Here is a 21,331-nt window from a genome sequence, read left to right on the forward strand (position 1 = left end):
TTTTTTTCTGGATTATACCCTGGAGTAGAATGACTAGATCATATAGTACGTGTATTATTAGCTTTTTGAGACGCCTCCATACTGTTTTCCAGAGAGGCCACACCGACTTGCATTCTCATCCATAGTGTGTAAGGGTTTCGTTTTCTCCACATCCTCTCCAACATTTGTTATTTGTAGACTTTTTGATGATAGTTGACCCAACTGGTGTGATGTGATATATCATTGTTGTTTCTCTAATAACTAGTGATGTTGAGCATCTTTTTTTGTGCCTGTTGGCTGTCTGTATGTCTTTGTGAAGGATGTCTATTCAGCTCTTTTGCCCATTTTTTGAGTGGGTTTTTTGTTTTTATTTTTGGATATTGAATTGTAGGAGCAGTCTATGTATTTTGGATATTAACTCCTTATTGGTTATATAATTTGCAAATGTTTTGTCCCATTCTGTAGGTTGTCTTTTTGTTTCATTGGGTATTTTAAATTGATTTAATAAACTGTATTTCAAGCATCTTAATTTGGTTTATAAGCCTTCCTATTCCAGGATTTCTGAGATAGCCTGCCTTATAGAGTTACTTGAAGTCTTCCATAGCCCAGGGTAATTTCCCACATTACAGCACATATAATAGGAGGAAATACAAAATTTCAGTTAGAGTTTAGTGAAAACAAACACATAATTTTTCCCCATCCAAGTTCATGGACCCCAGCCTATGGAGCAGTTAAACACTCTAGCCCTAACTCAAGGTATGTGGCCTTCTAGAAAGCTCATGGTTCCCTTTATTACAGATATTTTGGAGTATTTTTGGTCAGATAGCTATTGTAATGAGGAAAGGATAGTATAACCTTTATATGCCCAGTAGAAATTTTACTGTTTGAGAGGTTACCTCACTATACACATCAGGAGTCCTTTCTGACTTTCAAAAGAAAAAGTAATGGTTACCTAGAGGTCAGATTCCTAGACAACATGCATGACTTGACTGGGATATTGAAAGTACAGGAAATGAGGCTGGTCCCTATTAACTCCCCAGAATGTTCTGGAACATGTACCCCCAGAGTTAGGATACCATGGTGTTTTCTAATTACTGTGAAATTTCCTCTAGGACCTAACCTGACTCTGCCATATCAGTTAAATCACTTTACATTGGACAACTCCCTTAACCTCACTGATGTTCAGATCTTACATTTATGAAATATGGGAGTTACACTTTAAATATTCTAGAAGATGAACTTTAGTACTGCCAAGAGCTGTGATTGCATTTACGACAAAGATAAATCCCAAGGCAGCCTTGGTCATTCTTGGTGAAAAAAGGCAGAATACTTACTTAATGAGAATTTTATTTCTGGTCCAGGAAATTTCAGGCTGGGGATAGGATTCCACCGCACACATGAAAGTAGCAACTTCTTCAACTAAGGCGTCCACTGTTTCAAGAGGAGTGGTGATGACAGGGGCTGAAAGGAGAGGAGAAGTGAAAGGAGAGCATTCTGCAGTGCTGCTTCCTAACCCTTCTGTACGCAGTCAGGCTTCCCTTGTGGCTCAGCTGGTAAAGAATCCACCTGCAATGCAGGAGACGTGGATTCAATCCTTGGGTTGGGAAGATCCACTGGAGAAGGGAACGGCTACCCACTCCAGGATTCTAACCTGGTGAACTCCATGGTCTATATAGTCCACAGGATCACAAACAGTCACGACTGAGTGAATTTCACTTTCACTGTAAGCAGTCAGAGGCCACAATGGACCTGAATAAGAATGATGTTGCCCCATAGCAAAAATTTGCCAAAAGGGAGGAAGAACTTTATACAGAGGATTTTGTTGCTGCTTTCAAACTAAGCATTTGAGAATTGAAAGAGGAGGCTCTCAGGAGAGTTGGGCTTAGAATTTATTATATATGAGTGGAGGCAGAGCCTGGTCTTGTGAAGCCCAGAGTTAATATAATTTAGATATCCTTTTTAGGAAAAAATATATAAAATTATGGATACAAAATATCTATTGCCTCTCTCACATCAATCAACTGGAAGAAAAGTGTCACTGATGGGAAGTTAGTGTGAAAAGAGGAAGCCATCGTAACAATTCCTGTTTAAAAATCATTTTTCTCAAATTTCAATAAAATACGTTGATGTATATTATTCATTTTGTATTTTATTCAATAGAATACAATATGAACACTTTGCTAGAGACCATTGGAGGTCTTCAAAGGGAGCTCTTGCAAATGAGAGGCTTTGAAGCTGAAGCTTCATTGGATTTATAAAGGATCCACATAGCTACAAACAGATTAAGAAAAGACTCAGTAATACAAAGGCAAATAATCCAAAATAACCCAAACAAAAAAAAATGAGCAAAGAAGCTGAATCAACCTGTCTCCAAAGAATATATACAGATGGACAACAAGCACATAAAAAGGTACTCAACATTATTAGCCTTTAAGGAAATGCAAATCAAAACCACTCTAAGATACTACTTCACATACTGTAGAATGGTTATAAATCAAAAAATACATAACAATAGATGTTGGCAAGGATGTGGAAAAATTAGAACCTGTGCACACTGTTGGTGGGAAAGTAAATTGGCACAGCCACTTGTGTAAAGCAGGATGGTGGTTGCTCAAATAATTAAGCAGAGAATTAATATGTGTGTTAGTCATTCAGTTGTGTTTGACTCTTTGTGACCCCATGGACTGTAGCCCACCAGGCTCCTCTGTTCATGGAATTAATATATGATCCAGAAATTTCACTTCTGGGTATCCATATGTCCAAAATAATTGAAAGCAATGACTCAAATAGATGGGGCTTCCCAGGTGGCACTAGTGGTAAAGAATGTAGGCGATGTTAAAAGATGAGGGTTCAGTCCCTGGGTCAGGAAGATCCCCTGGAGGAGGAAATAGCAACCCACTCCAGTATTCTTGCCTGGAGAAAACCATGGACAGAGGAACCTGGCAGGCTACAGTCCTTTTAGGGTTGCACAGAGATGGACACGACTAAAGTGACTTAGCACGCATGCACTCAAATAGATATTTATACACGGATGCTCAGGTGGCGCTAGTGATAAAGAACCTGCCTGCCAATGCTGGAGACATGAGACGCAGGTTGATCCCTGAGGCGGGAAGATCCCCTGAAGGAGGGCATGGCAACCCACTCCAGTATCCATGCCTGGAGAATCCCATGGACAGAGAAGCCTGGCAGGCTACACTCCATAGGGTCACAAAGAGTCAGACATGACTGAAGTGACTTAGCATACACGCAGAGGGCGAAAACGCCACGAAATAAGAGCAAACTGGCACACTGGGCATAGAAAATGCATGCCTAGTGGCTATATCAATTTACATTCTCACCAACATTGCAAGAGGGTTCCCTTTTCTCCACATCCTCTCCAGCATTTATTGTTTGATTTTTTTTGACAATGGCCGTTCTGACTCGTGTGAGGTGGTACATCATTGTAGGGGAAAAAAATGCATTCAGTTTCTAAATGAAACTTATCTTCTCAGTAAACTCAGAGCCTGAAGGTCCCATTTAACCCATATCTCTTTTGTGAGTGTAAATTTTTTCACGAGGTCCAGTTCAAGTATCGTCTCCTCCCGATCTCCCTGACTTGCTAGATAGAACCAAATACCATTTTCTTTAACCTTGGGTCATCCTATTTATGTCACTCTTCTAGCACTTGCCACACACATGCTCTTAGAATGATGTGTTTATGTTTCTGTCCCATGCTAAGTTATAAAAACCTTGACCTTTGGGTCAGGAACCATGTCTCAGACCTCTCTCTATCCGGAGGGCTAGCACATTGACTAATGTATTGTTTAAATGAACCAAACTCTATTTCTGAGACCTTTATAAACGGCATAAATTTTCTTTAAAGATTGAGAAGAGAATAACTGAAAGAAGAGGGAAGAATTTTTAGGTGAGATGACATCTTTTATGTTTTATATCTAGGCTTTGAGGCCCACCCTCTCCTCCAACTTTGCACTAAAATAACCATTAAAATATACAGAATGCAGTACAAAGAAATAAAGAATGAAAAGTATTAATAGTTAAGAGACATAAAGATGGACAAAAATTAATAAACTTCTAATACAAGTCCAGAAAAATAAAATAGAAGAAATAGCATAGAAGTAAAATGTAAAGGGGTAAATTGCTGATTATTTTTCAAACTTGAAAAATAAAGTAGAATATTCAGGTTGAAAGTTTCCATCAAGCATCAAGCCAGATAAAGAAAAATTAATTCATTCTTAGATCCACTATATTAAAACTGTAGAAAATTAAAGATAAAGAAAATCTTAAACCTTACTAGAAAGAAAAGATCAATTACTTTAAGAAGAATGCCAGTTAGGCTCACTTGGTGTTATTTGGCAATAACTGATACCAAAAGGCACTGGAGTAATAGTTTTAAAAGGTTGAGAAAAAAAATCACTGCTAGCCTGGAATTCTATAGCCAACTTAGATAATCATTTTTTAAAATGAAGACAAAATAAACATGCAGACAAATGTTTACCACTGAGACCTTCTCAGTTACCAAAAGTATATAATCTCTGTAAGAAGTAACTTGTACCCAAAAGAAAGGGGCCAGGGACAAGAAACTATAGTAAGCGTTTGTTGTTGTTCAATCATTAAGTCATGTCTGACTCTTTTGCGACCCTATGGACTGTAATCTGCCAGGCTCCTCTATCCATAGGATTTTCCAGGCAAGAATACTGGAGCAGGTTGCCATTTCCTTCTTCAGGGTTCTTTCTGACCCAGGGATCAAACCTGCATCTCCTGGATTGGCCAGGAGGATTATTTACAACTGAGCCACTATAGTAAGCATGCTGCTGCTGCTGCTGCTGCTAAGTCGCTTCAGTTGTGCCCGACTCTGTGCAACCCCATAGACGGCAGCCCATCAGGCTCCCCCATCCCTGGGATTCTCCAGGCAACAACACTGGAGTGGGTTGCCATTTCCTTCTCCAATGCATGAAAGTGAAAAGTGAAAGTGAAGTCTCTCAGTCATGTCCGACTCTTAGTGAACCCATGGATTGCAGCCTACCAGGCTCCTCCATCCATGGAATTTTCCAGGCAAGAGTACTGGAGTGGGTTGCCATTGCCTTCTCCACATAGTAAGCATAGATGGTGGTAAAATATAACTGCAATTTTAGATATTGTGGAATATATTTTTTAAAAGCTCAATAATTTTTATATTAAAAAAAGTGGAACTAGAATTCCAGGTAAACAATTATAAGATGAAAATATAGGGGAGAAATTCATCAGATTGTTAAAACATTCTAAGTTCTTTTCTGTAAGCAGGAAGATGACAAATACTGAATAACTACAAACGTGGGAAGATAATATAAAGTTAGAGGCATACTGTTAAAATTTCATTATTCTTACCATCAAAATAATAGATTAAAAATCAAAATTTCCAAAGCAGCAGGAGAACAAAAGGAACTAAAACTGTATCAATTAAAAAAAAATGAAGAAGCAGAAAAAGAGGATAAATGAGTCAAGAACAGGTATGGTTAACAGAAGATACAAATTAATTTGTAATAAACATGCCCAGATACATCCGAAATCACAGTAAACACCCATGGTATGAACTGATCTGTAGAAAGACAGATACGTGATTACAACCCACAAAAGACATATCTAATTATTTTAAAACAAATGTTGCAAATAAAGAGAATGGAAAATATATATGAAGTAAACACTACTCAAAGTGATAAAGCAGTAGAGTAATAGTACTAATATAAGATGAACTTCAGTATAAAGTGATAAGCATTTGAAGAGTGAAGAAAGACTTCTTAATGATAAAAGAAACAATCCATCAACAAGATAACAATCAAGACATTTAATTATTTAAAAATACAGACTCAGGACTTCTGGTAGTCCAGTGGTTAAAGAATCCGCCTTGCAATGCAGGGGATGCAGGTTCAATCCTTGGTCCAGGAACTAAGATCCCACATGCTGCTGGGCAGCTGAAGCCCGTGCGCACCACAATTACACTGAGCCTGCAACACCACAGCTATAGAGTCTACGGGCTGCAATGAAACGTCCCAAGTGCCACAGCTAAGACCCAACACAGCCAAATTAAATAAATAAATAAGTAATTTAATAAATATAGACTCAGTATAAACCACTCAAACTTAAATTAGTATTACCAGGAGATATTATAATGAAGTAATAGGCTCCAATGGAGAAGGCAATGGCACCCAACTCTTGCCTGGAAAATCCCATGGACGGAGGAGCCTGGTAGGCTGCAGTCCATGGGGTCGCGAAGAGTCAGACACAACTGAGCGACTTCACTTTCACTTTTCACTTTCATGCATTGGAGAAGGAAATGGCAGCCCACTCCAGTCTTCTTGCCTGGAGAATCCCAGGGATGGGGAAGCCTAGTGGGCCGCCATCTATGGGGTCACACAGAGTCAGACACGGGTGAAGTGACTTAGCAGCAATAGGCTCCGAAAATTTTAAAGAAAATTATACACACCTACACACATAGGAGAGAATGGAAAAATGGATGAATTCCAAGATGTTATTATCATTTATCTCCTAGTTGTAAGCATTATGTATAATTTTTTATCTTTGTCTTGCTGTATCTTACAGCAAAATATTATGACATATTATATATTAAAATATATAAAATTAATATATATTGTTGGGCTTCCCTGGTGGCTCAATAATAAAAACCCAACTGCCAGTGCAGGAGATGCAGGCTCAAATCCCTGGGTCAGGAAGATCCCCTGGAGAAGGAAATGGCAACCCACTCCAGTATTGGATATTCTCTTGCCTGGGAAATTCCATAAACAGAGGAGCCTGGCTAAAGTCCTTGGGGTCACAAAGAGTTGAACATGACTGAGCATGGAGATGAATATATATTATCTTCATAATAAAAATTATAGGACATAATCAGAATGCCACAGAAATGTTAATTTTCCAATGCAATGGAAGCAAATTTGTAATTGATAAAAGTTTTAGAAAGTCAACCTCTTAAAAAAAGGTAGATTTTTCTAAACAACTGATGAACAAAATAAGTGATCAATTGCATAATCACATACATAGTGATTAAAAACATCATATGATAATAAGGTTGTAGGTAATGATGTACCTGAAGGATAATGGATAATATTGAATGCTTTCATTGTTTAAAAAGAAGGACAGACTACTGAGGAATTGCTTCCCTGGTGGCTCAGTGGTAAAGAACCCGCCTGCCAGTACAGGAGATGTGAGTTTGATCCCTAGGTGAGGAAGATCCCTGGGAGAAGGAAATGGCAACCCACTCCAGTATTCTTGCCTGGGAAATCCCACAGACAGAAGAGCCTGGCAGATTACCATCTATGGGGTTGCAAAAGAGTCAGGCATGACTTAGTGACTAAACAACAACAACAAAACAGGAATTAGACAGTGAGAAGCTCTAGCCCAGGGATTGAATCCAAATCCCTGCTCCATCACTTCCCATCTCCACTGGGTCACTTAACTAGTTGCCTTAGCCTCTTTAGCTGTAGACAGAGATAACGATAAAACCATTGCATCAGCTTGACATCAAGAGCTTCTTGATGAAAGAGGAGAGTCAAAAAGTTGACTTAAAACTTAGCATTCAGAAAACTAAGATCATGGCATCCAGCCCCATCACTTCATGGCAAATAGGTAGGGAAACAATGGAAACAGTGACAGACTTTATTTTCTTGGGCTCCAAAATCACTGCAGATGGCGACTGCAGCTGTGAAATTAAAAGACGCTTGCTCCTTGGAAGAAAAGCTATGACCAACCTAGATAGCATATTCAAAAGCAGAGACATTACTTTGCCGACTAAGGTCTGTCTAGTCAAGGCTATGGTTTTTCCAGCAGTCATATATGGATGTATGGATGTGAGAGTTGGACTATAAAGAAAGCTGAGCACTGAAGAACTGACGCTTTTGAAGTGTGGTATTGGAGAAGACTCTTGAGAGTCCCTTGGACTGCAAGGAGATCAAACCAATCAATTCCTAAGGAAATCAACCCTGAATATTCATTGGAAGGACTGATGCTGAAGCTGAAACTCCAATACTTTGGCCACCTGATGTGAAGAACTGACTCGTTTGAAAAGACCCTGATGCTGGGAAAGATTGGAGGTTGGAGGAGAAGGGATCAACAGAGGATGAGATGGTTGGATGGCATCACTGACTCAATAGACATGAATTTGAGCAAGCTGTAGGAGTTGATGATGGGCAGGGAAGCCTGGTGTGCTGCAGTCCATGGGGTCGCAAAGAGTTGGACATGACTGAGTGACTGAACTGACCAAAGCTTGACATGATGATTACATACAGTAAATAAACGTACATAATGCATTTAACATTGTTCTTGGCTCATAGGGAGTAGTCTATGTTATTTTATTGCATAATTTAGAGACAGAATCCTGAACTGTTGAGTTATTCTCCTGGTTTCTGTGGCTCAGCGGGTAGAGAATCCACCTACAATGCAGGAGACACAAGAGATGCAGGTTTGATCCCTGCATCAGGAAGATCCCCTGGAGGAGGAAATGCTAACCCACTCCAGTACTCTTGCCTGAAAAATCCCATGGACAGAGAAGTCTGATGGACTACAGTCCAAAGGGTAGCAAAGAGTCAGACATGACCGAGCAACTAAGCATCCCCCCCAAGAAAATCTCAAAATGGAAAGGTAATAGGTGAATTTCACTGCACAAAACAGCGTAATTGTACTCCTAACTGTGCAGAAGTGGAAAAAGAGGCTCACAGCTTCTGTGGTCTGCTGGAACTGGCTTATACTGGCTTGCAACTGTCAAGTGTTAATTTTTCAGAAATTTAACAAGGCAATTGAATAGAGCCATTATTTAAAACTAAATTATATAAATTTACGTTTAAAATAACTATGTTAAAAAAAACAAAGAAGTAATACTCAACATTTATCACTTCCTGATTATTTTACTACATTTTTCTATTATCCATGTTATTGGGGTTATTTACATCTAATATCTGTAGAAATTACATACACAGCTGTGCTACTGTACATCTCCCAACCCAGTCTTTGTTCGTACCTTGAAGTTGGCTGTGATTGAAGCATTTGCACTACAGCAGTCAACAAAGGCAACCTATCCGGACCTTTTTTTTCTCAGAGAGGCACTAACCCAGGAGCATATTCTACATTATCAATATCTTCAAATCTTACCATTTGCAATGACTGTATAAATAGCATCCTGTTTATATAAAGTTCCTGGTAGGCAGCAGAATTGCATAAACAATCTTATAATATCTATTTTTTAGGGTATTAATGTGTTAATAGTCTGAAAGTATGGGTGACTTTCTCTCTTAGACTTTTGCATATCTTGTGTTTTCAGTTATCATTCTTAATGCCATGTATTATTTTTACTAAAACCCCCAAACTTGATTCATTAGTTTCTTCTCATTTAATATGCGGATCCAGAAGTGACAGAAGAAGCAGATATACTATAAATATTATCTTTCCAGGGAGGTTGCACAAACTCTGTTGAGGTCAGTTAAAATCAAAGAAATAAATCTTGGAATGTCTTGACAAGCTGAAATGTGGAGAAATATATGCGTTATCACTAAGAACAGCTTCCCTTTGTGTTCAGTGGCATGATGGTTTTATGTGAGGTTTGATTGTGTTTTTAATAAGGTTAACATCTAAAATTAAGAACCTGCCATCAGCCACGAGTTATACTTTTCATTCATGATCTTATTTATTTATCACAATAAGCGTAAAGGCAGATACTATTATTATTCTCATTTGCAGTTGAGGAATGAAGGCTATGCAAGGTTCAGTAACTTATCTAAACAAAATAACAGCAGGAAGTGATAGAACTGAATTTCATGGGCAAGGTTGATTTAAAATTCTTATCTTTTAACTCTAAGCTATACCATGTCTTCAGTGTAGTACTAGTTACTCACAGACAAGGGAAAAAATAAGACTGACATTAATATCAACTTCTATAAGCAAAATATTGTTGGTTAAGCCTACCTTGCCCACAGTCCAAAATTATCCAAACCAATCGCTTTTAAATTTTTACTGACACAATCACATAGTTGTATTTAATGATATTTATAGAATCAGCAGACTGTCTCTGCTTTCTTTATACTGTCCCGCTTTCATCTCAGCCAGGGCCTATTTAAACTGGGACACTATTTCTCCCCTCTTTCCAAGGACCACATGAACAACAAATACATAAAAATGAACACAGTGCTTTTCTGTAAGCAAAGAGTAACTGAACTCGAATACGGGCTGCCGGATGAGACAGTTGTAATGTTATCCTTTTATGGACTGTAACACACGATCGTTGCCATACCAACTTCAGATTGACCATTTGTGGATTGACATAACCAAATAACTGAGTAAACAGTCAGGTGTATTTGCTCCTTTCTGTTCTAGTAAAATTAGGGCTCAGACTTGGAACATATTCATGCCTTTCTAGCATCATGAATACAGTATTGTTTTTTCAGTATGGGAAAACACATGGGTATTAGAAAAATTTCAAATCCTGCACAGAAAGAGGATATTCAGTATTGCTCATCATTTGTCATATCTTAGAAAAAACACATACTTCTGGTGATGTAATCAAATATGTTATTTTATTATGAAGTCTCTGAAACTTATATTAGGTTCATTGATAATCTCAGTAGTTACTGTGCTGTGTTTAGTCACTTATTAATGGCATATCATTAATTCTTTGTCCCAGAACATACTCTTGGTCTTTGCCTTCAGAAATGACACTGAGGACAGGAAAATAGGAATTCTGGGTCAGTCTGTTAGAATTTCTGAATGACCTCTCCTAGGGGCATCCCTTCGGTATGAAGGCATGATTTCATAGGGACTCATCTAAAATGTGCCTGTTCCCCAGGAGGGGTCATTTCACCAGTCGTTGGCAGTCCTCAGCCTAGGGTATAACATTGTAAGCTGAACACTGGTAGGTACTTCATCCTAGGAGAAAACTGAGGCTCACAGTGAGGGTGTCTTTTCCTGAAAGAGACACCAAAAGGCATTGGGGACTAGAAAAAGGAAGTTGATCTTAACATTCCTTTCAAGGCCTGAAGTATCCTCTTCACTTTCTGCATTTTTTGGCTTAGACTGCATGCTTTGTTGCCATATCATCTCAGCTCCCTTACCCTCTAGTCCTTTAGCTGCACTGACCCTGGAAAGTACCAGTCTTGAACTAATCCAACCAGCTGTCCTCACTGCTCCTGTGTTCACAAAGTTATCGTTGAATAAAGTAATGCAAGGGTGAAGATCAGGACCACTTATGGGGGTGCAGTCCCCAGCCCCAGCATGGACATGTGGTCCTGCTACATTCTCTCATCTCTCACGTCTCTCCTCTCTCTGAATGGGATCACTTCCTTTAGGGCCTCTATTCATCCTTCACTTATCACTTTCCCCCAATAACTGCATGTCCTGTTTCACCAAGAAGTTGCCCACTTCACCACTGGATTTGTGGTAAAAATTTTGCCACAAAGTGTTTCTGCACTTTGTTCTTTAAAGTCAATAATATTTAAAGCAACTGTTGTTTCCCCAAATATGGAATGAGTTACTCTTTCAGTGTTTGTCAATATAAAACATTCATCCAGTACTCGGTGTCCCGGATTTCAGTGACAGCTATGCCCATTCTGACTTAGTCATATGTCGAATCTGTGAATCCTATCCCTGTATACATATGATTTAGAAGAAATTACTAACATATATCTAAAGATAAATCACTTAAGACTCAAGAACTTCTAGGTATGATAGTAATGGGATAATTTCAAGAGTGGAGTTTGGACAGGAGTTCTTTGTGCATAAAACAGATTCAAAGTTGTTTCACGAACTCCTATAGAAAATCCCACTCTACACTTAGTACTTCCTGATAAAGTGTTAAATATTTTTGAAAAATGTGGTTAAGGCAACTGTTCAATGAAATGTTGGCTATTTTCATACATGACTGTTTATAAAATCCTCCTCCTTGTGGTTTGATTTAAAGTATCACCAGAAAAAATGATTCAGAAAGACAGTGAACTTTCCCTTTGTCTTTGAACATTAGGAATCTAAATTAAACTAAAACTATAATAATAATAAGCTATTCTACAAAGTTGGTTATTAATTTTCTTGAAGAAATCATATGCTGATGATTGGAAAAGAGTCCACAGAATACTCTTGCACTATTTTAACTGTGTCAGTTTACTTTATGATATATTATAGTGCAGATGTCTTGATTCATTCACAATAAAGGACTTAGGAAAAGGGGGTACCACCTAAAAAACCTCTTCGCATTATTGCCTTCTGCCAAGAATAGAGAAAACAATAGATATCTACACAAATTTGTGTAGCATAATTTCATTACTGTTAATAGTACTAAAATAATCACATATTAATGTGTTCTTTGTACCAACATATTCCATGCGCTTCAACATGTAAAATATTAAGGATTGCATTTTCATGATAGTGTGTATTCTCAGAACTGGTAAGTGTAGTTAATAAATGTTTGCTCTTCCAGGCCTGGTGTTTTTGCTAAGGCTGATGTTAAACCCATATTAATTTAGTTTTTTGAATAATACTCAAATACTCTCTTTGAGTAGGATAGGCAAACATACTGCTTTAATTTTTTGAGTTTACAATCTAATTAAAGCAGTAAATAAGCTATAAACAAATAAACAAAGTTAGGGTAACAGTCTGGCTATTTTATTTAGAGCTCGGGATTTTGGCTTTGTTACGTTTATGCCACTATATTTTGTGACTTTTCAAAATAGAAACAGTGTGCTTTACCTATAAAGTTTGAAAACTACAAATCATCTCTAGATAGAAATTAGGAGGTTGGGTTTGGTTTTTCTCATGCATGGGATTCTAATTTGAATTAGAAAATCAATTGTTGTGTTCCTTGTAAGACTGGATTTCAGTACATTTTAGCATCTAACCATGTCATTTATATGTAACTTTATGGTTTAGAATAGCACAAATAAATTTACAACAATCCATAAGTCCAAACATCCAGGTGCTGCCCTTCCGGACATCCATTGTATGATCAGGAAGCATTAAAATAATCTGAAGCCAGTGTTAAGTCTTTCTGGCTATTATTAGCTATTTGAAAAGATATAGATTCTTTTTTATCTGGAGGTACCTTAAAGTATTAGTTGACAAAAGTTTAAATGCATTGAAAGACACCCTTTTGTGCAGATAAAATAGAAAAAGAAAGCAATGAAACAACATAAATCTATGAAATCAGACTGTTGGTGAAGAAAGCTCTATCTTCTTAGTATGTGAGTTTTGACCTTGTGGTTCCAAAAATTCTAGTGAACCACAAAATCTACGCTATGTTTTCTAACTAACATACAGTATGACTACCTTCGCTTATCTATACAATACAAACCCATTCAGTTCTTTGGTGAAGTAATATGAAGGGAAAATAATTCATTTGAATGTGTCATAAATTCACAGAACTCTCTTTACTCTACTGTAATGTGTTTAATTCCCTAGTGGCTCAATGGTAAAGAATCTCCCTACCAATGCAAGAGACGAGGGTTCCGTCCTTGGGTTGGGAAGATGCCCTGGAGAAGGAAACAGCAACCCACTCCAGTATTCTTGCCTGGAGAAGCCCACGGACAGAGGAGCCTGACTGGCTACAGTTCATGGGTTCGCAAAAGAGTTGGACATGACTGGGCTGCTAAACAACAGTCCATTTAATCAGAAAACTTTGTAATGTTCCTCCATTTGCTTTCTCATGTCTTTGTAAAAAGACTTCAGTGACGCCCTCAGTCACTTTGCAGATCACCTATTTTCCTGTCTTTCTTCCTGATTTGAAATACACTAGTCTCAGTTTCATAATACGCTGGCCAGAAACTGTGGACATTCTTGCTACTGCAACAGGTGTTTGTCAGTTTCTTAAGTTGCTTTCCTTTCCCCTGAGGTGGTGTTATTTCCGGTACATTCCAAAGCCTCTGAAAAAAAAACTTTTCACGGTCTCTTGCCAAACCAAATCATGACTCCAGCCTCCTATGGAGAACCCGTTGTTCTTCAGACTTTCATAGGCAACTTGTGTGCGTCTTTCTCTAATTTTTATTTGGGAGGAACTCAAATATTGATTAAGAGTTTTGCAAAGCTGAAACTGAAAATGGAAGCGATTTCTGTTCAGAAGCAAACACTCTGGATGTCTGGGAGTGGGACTGATACATTCCTGGCAAACCTGATGTAAAAAGGTTTTCATCATCCATTTAGACCACCCTGAAGTTTGACATACGCATAAACAAACTGACCTCAATAACTTGCAGTTTACCTGTTAATGTTTCCCTTACAAGTGAGGACTCTGTATGCACTGAATGGCTAAACTTTTTATTGTCGAGCTTAAGCAGGGGATGGATAGCAGTAGAATGGAGACCATCCATCAATTGCTTATTTATATAGCTTTCTCCCTCTCCATATACTGCACCCCCACTTCACCAAGTAAAACCCAAGCCTGCCCTCATGAATCAGTCACGATAGGAACACACGCATGCACCTTAGAACGGCCACAGGCAACAGTAGACAAGAGTGCTGAAACCAACCTTTTGGAAGTTTCTCAGTCCCGCTGAAGGCAACCAAAGTAAGAATATGTACCAGTGGAATGTTGACGAACTCTCTCATGATTAATCCAGGCTCAGGCAGCAGAAAGTTCTTTCTGGACAACGCAAGGAAAATGCCTCCACCGTTTACATTTTAAAGCATAGTTTGTTCCAAAAGGGTCGTCTGCTAATGACTGTTTGTGTCAGCAGCTCCACTGGCTCTAAGTATAATCAGGAATTCTCAGACTTAGCTGTAATGATAGACACGGCCAGCTGGTGAGTATCCCCTTAGGCCAGTAATGCAAGTGTAGGGCTGGAGGAACAAGGGAAAGAAAATCCCTCTAGAATCCCTTTTAAGACAGTAGCAGAAGGACAATACCAGATGCCTTTTGTAACCATCATTGTATTCCCTGAGGTATAGTTTCCCCGATCTTCTGAGTCAGCTCATCATCTCTCCTGCACTTATCTCAGAACTCTGGATGCATCTGAGCATGATTCCTCCCCAACTCTCACTCCCCAACCTGCATCCATCCCATAATTAATTCCTACAGATTGTACCAACCTGATATGCCTTGATTTCCTCCCCTCCTTTGATTCTCACTGTTCTCAGCCTATCCCAGCCTTCCTTTCAGACGTTCATCTTCTTGGAATGATGGTGGTCACCTCCTATCCGTCCTCTCTGCCTTGTGTCTCACTGTCCTCTCGGGCTACCCTGGTGACTCAGAGGGTAAAGAGTCCGCCTGCAATGCAGGAGACCCGGGTTTGATCTCTGGGTCGGGAAGATCCTCTGGAGAAGGGCATGGCTACCCACTCCAGTACTCTTGGCTGGAGAATTCCATAGACAGAGGAGCCTCATGGGCTATAGTCCATGGGGTCACAAAGAGTCGGACACAACTGAGTGACTAACACTTTAACTAATCTCTTTTTAGAACACCTGTCCTACTCAAAAGTCTTCAGTGGCTCTTCATCACATAAAAAAAATTCAAATCTCTCTAATATAACAAAAGAAGGCCTGATGGACCCTGCCTATCTCTTTAGCCTCTGTTACAATCCCTATCTCTGTTTTGATATGTAGCAACCTACTGATGGTTCACTGAATACAGCTTTCAAGCCTCCATGAATTGTTCCTACTGTTTCGTCCTCTTGGAGTGCTTTCTCCTCCTCTCTACCTGGTTCCTACCTATCTTAACTTGATCACCATCTCCTGGGAGCTATTCCAGACTAAAACTCCCACATCTTCCCAGAGCTGCCTTAGGTTTGCCTCCTCCCGGCTTCTCTGTTCTATTGTGCATTTCTCTCTCATTGCACTTACCGCGTGGTTTTAAGAGTTTTTCTGCTTGTGTTGGTGTCTCTCTTATTCTTTGGTCTCATGAGTCCACTGAGTCAGCAGTCATGAGCTGTCAGTTGTAGAAGATCCTTCCAAAACATTCTCCTAGGCAAATGGCCTTTTCCCACTGAACAGTATGTCTTGGAGACTTTTACATGGTTAATATATAGCACTATCTCATTGCTTCTGTTGGCTATGTAGATTTCTAAATCATGGATCTATAATGGTATATTTAACCACACCTCAGGCTCAGACAGTAAAGAATCTGTCTGCAATGGGGGAGACCTGGGTTCAGTCCCTGGATTGGGAAGATCCCTTGGAGAAAGAAATGCCTACCCACTCCAGTATTCTTGCCTGGAGAATTCCATGGAAATAGGAGTCTAGCAGGCTACAGCCCATGGCGTTGCAGAGTCGGACACAACTGAGCGACTTTCACTTTCACTTTCAGCAATGTATAAGAGAATCCATTTCCCCACAATCTCATCAACACTTACTGTTGAATGTTTACGTTTAAGTAGAATAAAAAGGGTATGGTGTTGTTTTAGTTTACTTGTGTTCCACTCTTACTGTTGGTAATGAGAATTTTTCATATATTTGTTTTTCATTTTCCTCTTCTGTGACTTTTGTCTATTTTCCTCTTTAGTCATTTTTTTCTTATTAATTTATAGGAGTTTTAAAAAATACTCTGAAGGAAATAATTTATATTATTGATCCATTGCATATTTTGCAAATATTTTCTGTGTAGAATAGCTCTACTACCTAGATATAGTGATTGCTTCAGAAATGGGCTTACACCTCAAGCTGGCACATAGCTCAAGGTCTCCCTCTTATTTTACTGGACGTAATACAAAATAAGCTCCTTCTTTTTAGATCACCGCCTGTGAGGACTAGGTAAACCAAGGTTATTGGAGGCTTCCTGATTCATTAATAGGAAGTAATATGCAAAGTCAGATGTAGCCACTGATTTTCCTTGTTTTTGGAGTTAATAAATTCCTTTATTCTTTTTGGCTTGGCTAATATGAATTTGATTCCTTAAATTTTGACTGAAATGATCCTAATGTAATTTTTAATAGAAAAGATATAAATTTGATGTGGTTTCTGTTCTGAGAATATCCTGTGAATGCCATGTATCTCATGGGAAACTTTGACATTAGCTGAATGAGCACTTTTTTACTTTAATTTGAAATTTAAGAATCAGCAGGATGAAAAGACTTCAGCCATTCCCACAAGCAGCACTAGGGAGAGCACAGATTTCTGGAGGTTTGGATAACTGTAGATTTGCGAGCTTAAAGTTAAACTCAGGATCACCACCAGCCATTAAGAAAGGTAAGTCCAAGGTGAGCAACTTAGGGGACTTCTTTCTTCAAATGTCCAGGAGGAGGATTTGGGAATGAGCGCTCTTCATTCTCGTTCCCTTTTCCCTAAAATACAGAGCAAGCATTGATGGTGCTCATTCTGATCCAGTAGGAATTGCATTCTCTAGATGTGTGACCCTACTTCAGATTCCACCATGACCTGAGCCTGAAGGTGACAATAGTACTGTGTGAAACTAGGGGGAGACCAAACTCTGTTGAGGGAAAGCCAGAATGTGTGGACGAGGGCTGGTTTAAGATGAATCAATCTATTTCTGTTTTGTACAGAAGTGCAACTTGTTTCATTTTTATAGATTCCACCTCTAAACAATATCATATGATATTGGTCTTTGGCTTACTTCATTTAGTATGATGATCTCTAGGTCTATCCATGTTGCTGAAAATGGCATTATTTCATTCTTTTGACGGCTGAGAAATATTCCGTAGTATAAATATACCACATCTAAAAAATGATACAAATGAACGTATATGCACAATAGAAATATACTCACAGACATAGAAAGCAAATTTATGGTTACCAAAGGGAAGTGGGGGAAGGATAAATTAGGAGTTGGGATTGACATATGGAAACTATTCTATGTAGAATGGATAAACAATGGGGACTTACTGTATAGCACGGGGACTTACACTCAATATTTTGTGATAACCTATAAGGTAAAAGAATCTTAAAAAAATATGTGTGTGTGTATCGAACTGAATCACTTTTCTGAATACCTAACCTAACACAACATTGTGAATCAGCTATCCTTCAATTAAAAAGTTAGAAAAAACAAAAAAATAAGTAAAATTAATCTGTTAGTTAATCGGTTTGCTAAGAGAATCCCGTGAAGAGTGTGGCTTAGAGGTGAACACTGCTTCAGACCCCCAAAATGTTGTAGTTGGAGCCTGTCAGCTAATTATGGTCCTTGCAGCAGTTTCTTGGACCCTGGATGCAGAATGGCCTTCCATCCTACAATACAGGCAAACCTATTCCTTATAAAGTAGGCTCATTCAGCCACAGAGAGTGGAGATGGGGTGGCAGTCAGTTATTTGACTGCTTTTTGGAGCATGTGGAGAGACTATGGGGCTGGTGGTGAGTCTTCCCTTTCATAAAATGCACTCAGCCACCAAAAATTTTGCCTTCCCACCTCTGCTATCTCTGCTTCTTCATCTCAAGGGCTGGCCGAGACACCAAGTAGCACCATGCTGAGCCATATCTTGAACTTGACATGAATTCAACCACGCAGCAGCTGATGAAACTGGCCTCATTCCTGCTAGAATCAACACATCACCAAGTTAGTGCTCCTGGTCTGCACCCTGCTCTCATACATCTGGTGACGTTGGCAAGGAGCCCCTTCTAAGGATCACAGAGGGCAATGACCTGGTCTTCTGCCTCACTGGTCAACAGTGGGTCAGAAATGCCATATGGATTGCTCTTTCTAGAAAACTCCTGGGAAGTCAAAGAGTTCTGTGTTCACAAATGAATGTAATGTCTGATTAATTATCAAGATGGCAGTTAGAGGTACATCAATGTGTTGGAAACTCATACCTTATAAAATTGGGAAGGACTCTTAAAATGATTGTTCAGTGAATGAAGGGATTATATTGACTACCTGCTATAGACTGAACATTTGGCAGAAATCAATGGAGCAAGAAAATATGTGTGGTGGTGGAGTTAATATTATATGATTGCATCAGTAATTAGTTCAGTTCAGTCTCTCAGTCGTGTCCGACTCTGCAACCCCATGGACTGCAGCATGCCAGGCCTCCCTATCCATCACCGACTCATGGAATTTACTCAAACTCATGTCCATTGAATCAGTGATGCCATCCAACCATCTCATCCTCTGTTGTCCCCTTTTCCTCCTGCCTTCAATCTTTCCCAGCATCAGGGTCTTTTCACATGAGTCAGTTCTTCCCATCAGGTGGCCAAAGTATTGGAGGTTCAGCTTCAGCATCAGTCCTTCCAATGAACATTCAGGACTGATTTCCTTTAGGATGGACTAAAGGAAATAATTAACTAAATAATAATCTAGAGAGATACATTATGCTGTGAAATCATAAAAGAATTGAGCCTGATAGTCTGAGAGCTTGAGAAATGCTTCTCTGAGAAAGTACTAAGGAGGCTAAATCTTGCAGAATAAGTAGAAGCCAGATAACTAAACTAGGGAGGTCTGGGAGTGGACCCTAATATTTAGTGGGTGAAGAATATGGAAATGACCTGGAACATGAAGGAACATGGTGATGTGATGAGCGTGTTTGGAGTATAGAGTTAGGGTAGAACCTACAGAGGCAGGTAGACAAAGTCATTCAGGATCTTTTATGTTTCAGCAAGGCCTTCATTCTAGGAGCAGGAAATGTCATGGGAATGTAGACCACACTTAGAGCTATAAAATGAATCAGCTGATGCTAAGGGGAAAGTGTAGATGAAGAGGAAGCCCCAGAATTGAGCCATGAAATAGCCAACCCTTTAAAAGTCAGTAGAAGATAAAGAGTTAGAGAAAAAGATTGGCAAGGAGCAGCTAGTGAGACAGGAAAAAAAAAAAAAAAGATGAGTATAAACAAAGGGAAGGAAAGGGAAGAGAGCATTTCCAGGAAAGCCTACTTTCCAAGAGTGTTCAGAATGCTACTAAGAGGTCAAGTAAGAAAGGCTTCCATTGAATTTAGCAGCATAGATGTATTTTATGATATTGATGAAGGGTAATCTCTGGGATCTGGGGAATGAGGTAAGAAATCAGAGTAGTATACAGTGATTGAGAAATGAATAAGAGGTGTGAAAAATGAGACAGTATGTGAATATGATTCTCTCAAGATGAGTGATGTTGAAAGAGTAGAGAAAGTAAAGCAACTGGAGGGAGAGGTTGGATGAAGACAGAATTTTTACTTTTCATTTATTTTGAAGGTGTGCTGTGAAGTATCTTGTAGAGAGAAAGAGGTTAGTTAAAGACACAGGCTAGAAAAGAGATAATAGACAAATCAAGGTCTCAAGAAAGGCAGGTGTGATAGGATCTTGTAATAGAAGATGATGAGGAAGGGGTGTGTGTGTTAGTTGCTCAGTCGTGTCTGACTCTTTGTGACCCCATGGACTGTGGCCCAGACTCTTCTGTCCATGGGATTCTCCAGGCAAGAATACTGGCAAGAATACTGGAGCGGGTTGCCATGCCTTTCTCCAGGAAGGGGTAAATATGGAAATTTATAGGCAGGAATGACAAAGAAGTTACTGAGCCCTCATCTGATGACTTCTATCATATCTATCAAATAGATGAGGTTGTGAGTGAAGTCGCTCAGCCATGTCCAACTCTTTGTGACCCCGTGGACTGTAGCCCACTAGGCTCCTCCGCCCATGGGATTCTCCAGGCAAGAATACTGGAGTGGGTTGCCATTTCCTTCTCCAGGGGATCTTCCCGACCCAGGGATCAAACCCAGGTCTCTTGCATTGCAGGCAGATGCTTTAACCTCCGGTTAAAGGAGATTTCAAACAGTTATTCTGGAGAAGGGAGCACACAATGAGGTTGTTCATATAGAGTTGTACTGATTCTCATATACGCTGGTGTAATTATTTTCTCTAGCACGTCTCAGCTTTCTGCATAACAGATGTTGAATGGTTTAGGTTTATTTTGGGGATGGGGGGAGGAAAGGGTATCTGTCAGTGATATATTAACCCAGGGAAGCAGCATTCCAGGAGACAGAATGAAGTATTATAATAGGCAGCAAGTGGAGGTACTGAGTGCGCATCCATGCATGCTGTGTTGTTTCAGTTATGGCTGACCCTTTGCCATGACATGGACTGTAACCTGCCAGGCTCCTCTGACCTTGGGATCCTCCAGGCAAGAACACTAGAGTAGGTTGCCATGCCCTTCCTCAGGGCATCTTCCCGACCCAGAGATTGAACCTGCGTCTCTTATGTCTTTTGCATTGGCAGGCGGGTTCTTTACCACTAGCCCCACCTGAGAAGCCCCATAATAAGTATAGACATGATCAGTAAACAAGTGGTGATACTTTGCATAACAAAGAAAGTAGGAAATGGACAATGGGGACAAGCAATGAAAAGGGAGGTATTCAAGAATGTAGGTAGGTAGGTTTAAACAAGTTCACCTTGGGAACTTAGCCCATGACCTTGGGCCATTTTGCTTTATGTGTAGTTAAGCTCATTTTTTAGAGCAGAGACCAGCTCTGAAGCTGTTACTATT

At 39.4% G+C, this 21,331-nt stretch overlaps 1 protein-coding gene and 1 long non-coding RNA gene across 4 annotated transcripts in view; one reads left to right on the forward strand and one right to left on the reverse strand.

The window, feature by feature from the left end:
* Positions 1-14,658, reverse strand: part of MUSK (muscle associated receptor tyrosine kinase) — a 98,416-nt gene extending 83,758 nt beyond the window's left edge. For all 3 annotated transcript variants that reach the window (XM_042242901.2, XM_060408926.1, XM_060408927.1), the window contains exons 1-2: positions 14,466-14,658; positions 1,314-1,440 (exon numbers count right to left, since the gene is read on the reverse strand). In XM_042242901.2, coding sequence (XP_042098835.1) covers positions 1,314-1,440; positions 14,466-14,544 — 206 coding nt within the window. In that variant the 5' untranslated portion in view covers positions 14,545-14,658. The remainder of the gene's footprint in view (positions 1-1,313; positions 1,441-14,465) is intronic.
* The window catches only part of LOC121818589 (uncharacterized), a 162,517-nt gene that overhangs the window by 127,456 nt on the left and 13,730 nt on the right, over positions 1-21,331 (forward strand). The gene's annotated exons all lie outside the window — the stretch shown is intronic.

This window comes from Ovis aries, chromosome 2, assembly GCF_016772045.2.
Source record: "Ovis aries strain OAR_USU_Benz2616 breed Rambouillet chromosome 2, ARS-UI_Ramb_v3.0, whole genome shotgun sequence".
In the NCBI taxonomy this organism is placed as follows: domain Eukaryota; kingdom Metazoa; phylum Chordata; class Mammalia; order Artiodactyla; family Bovidae; genus Ovis; species Ovis aries.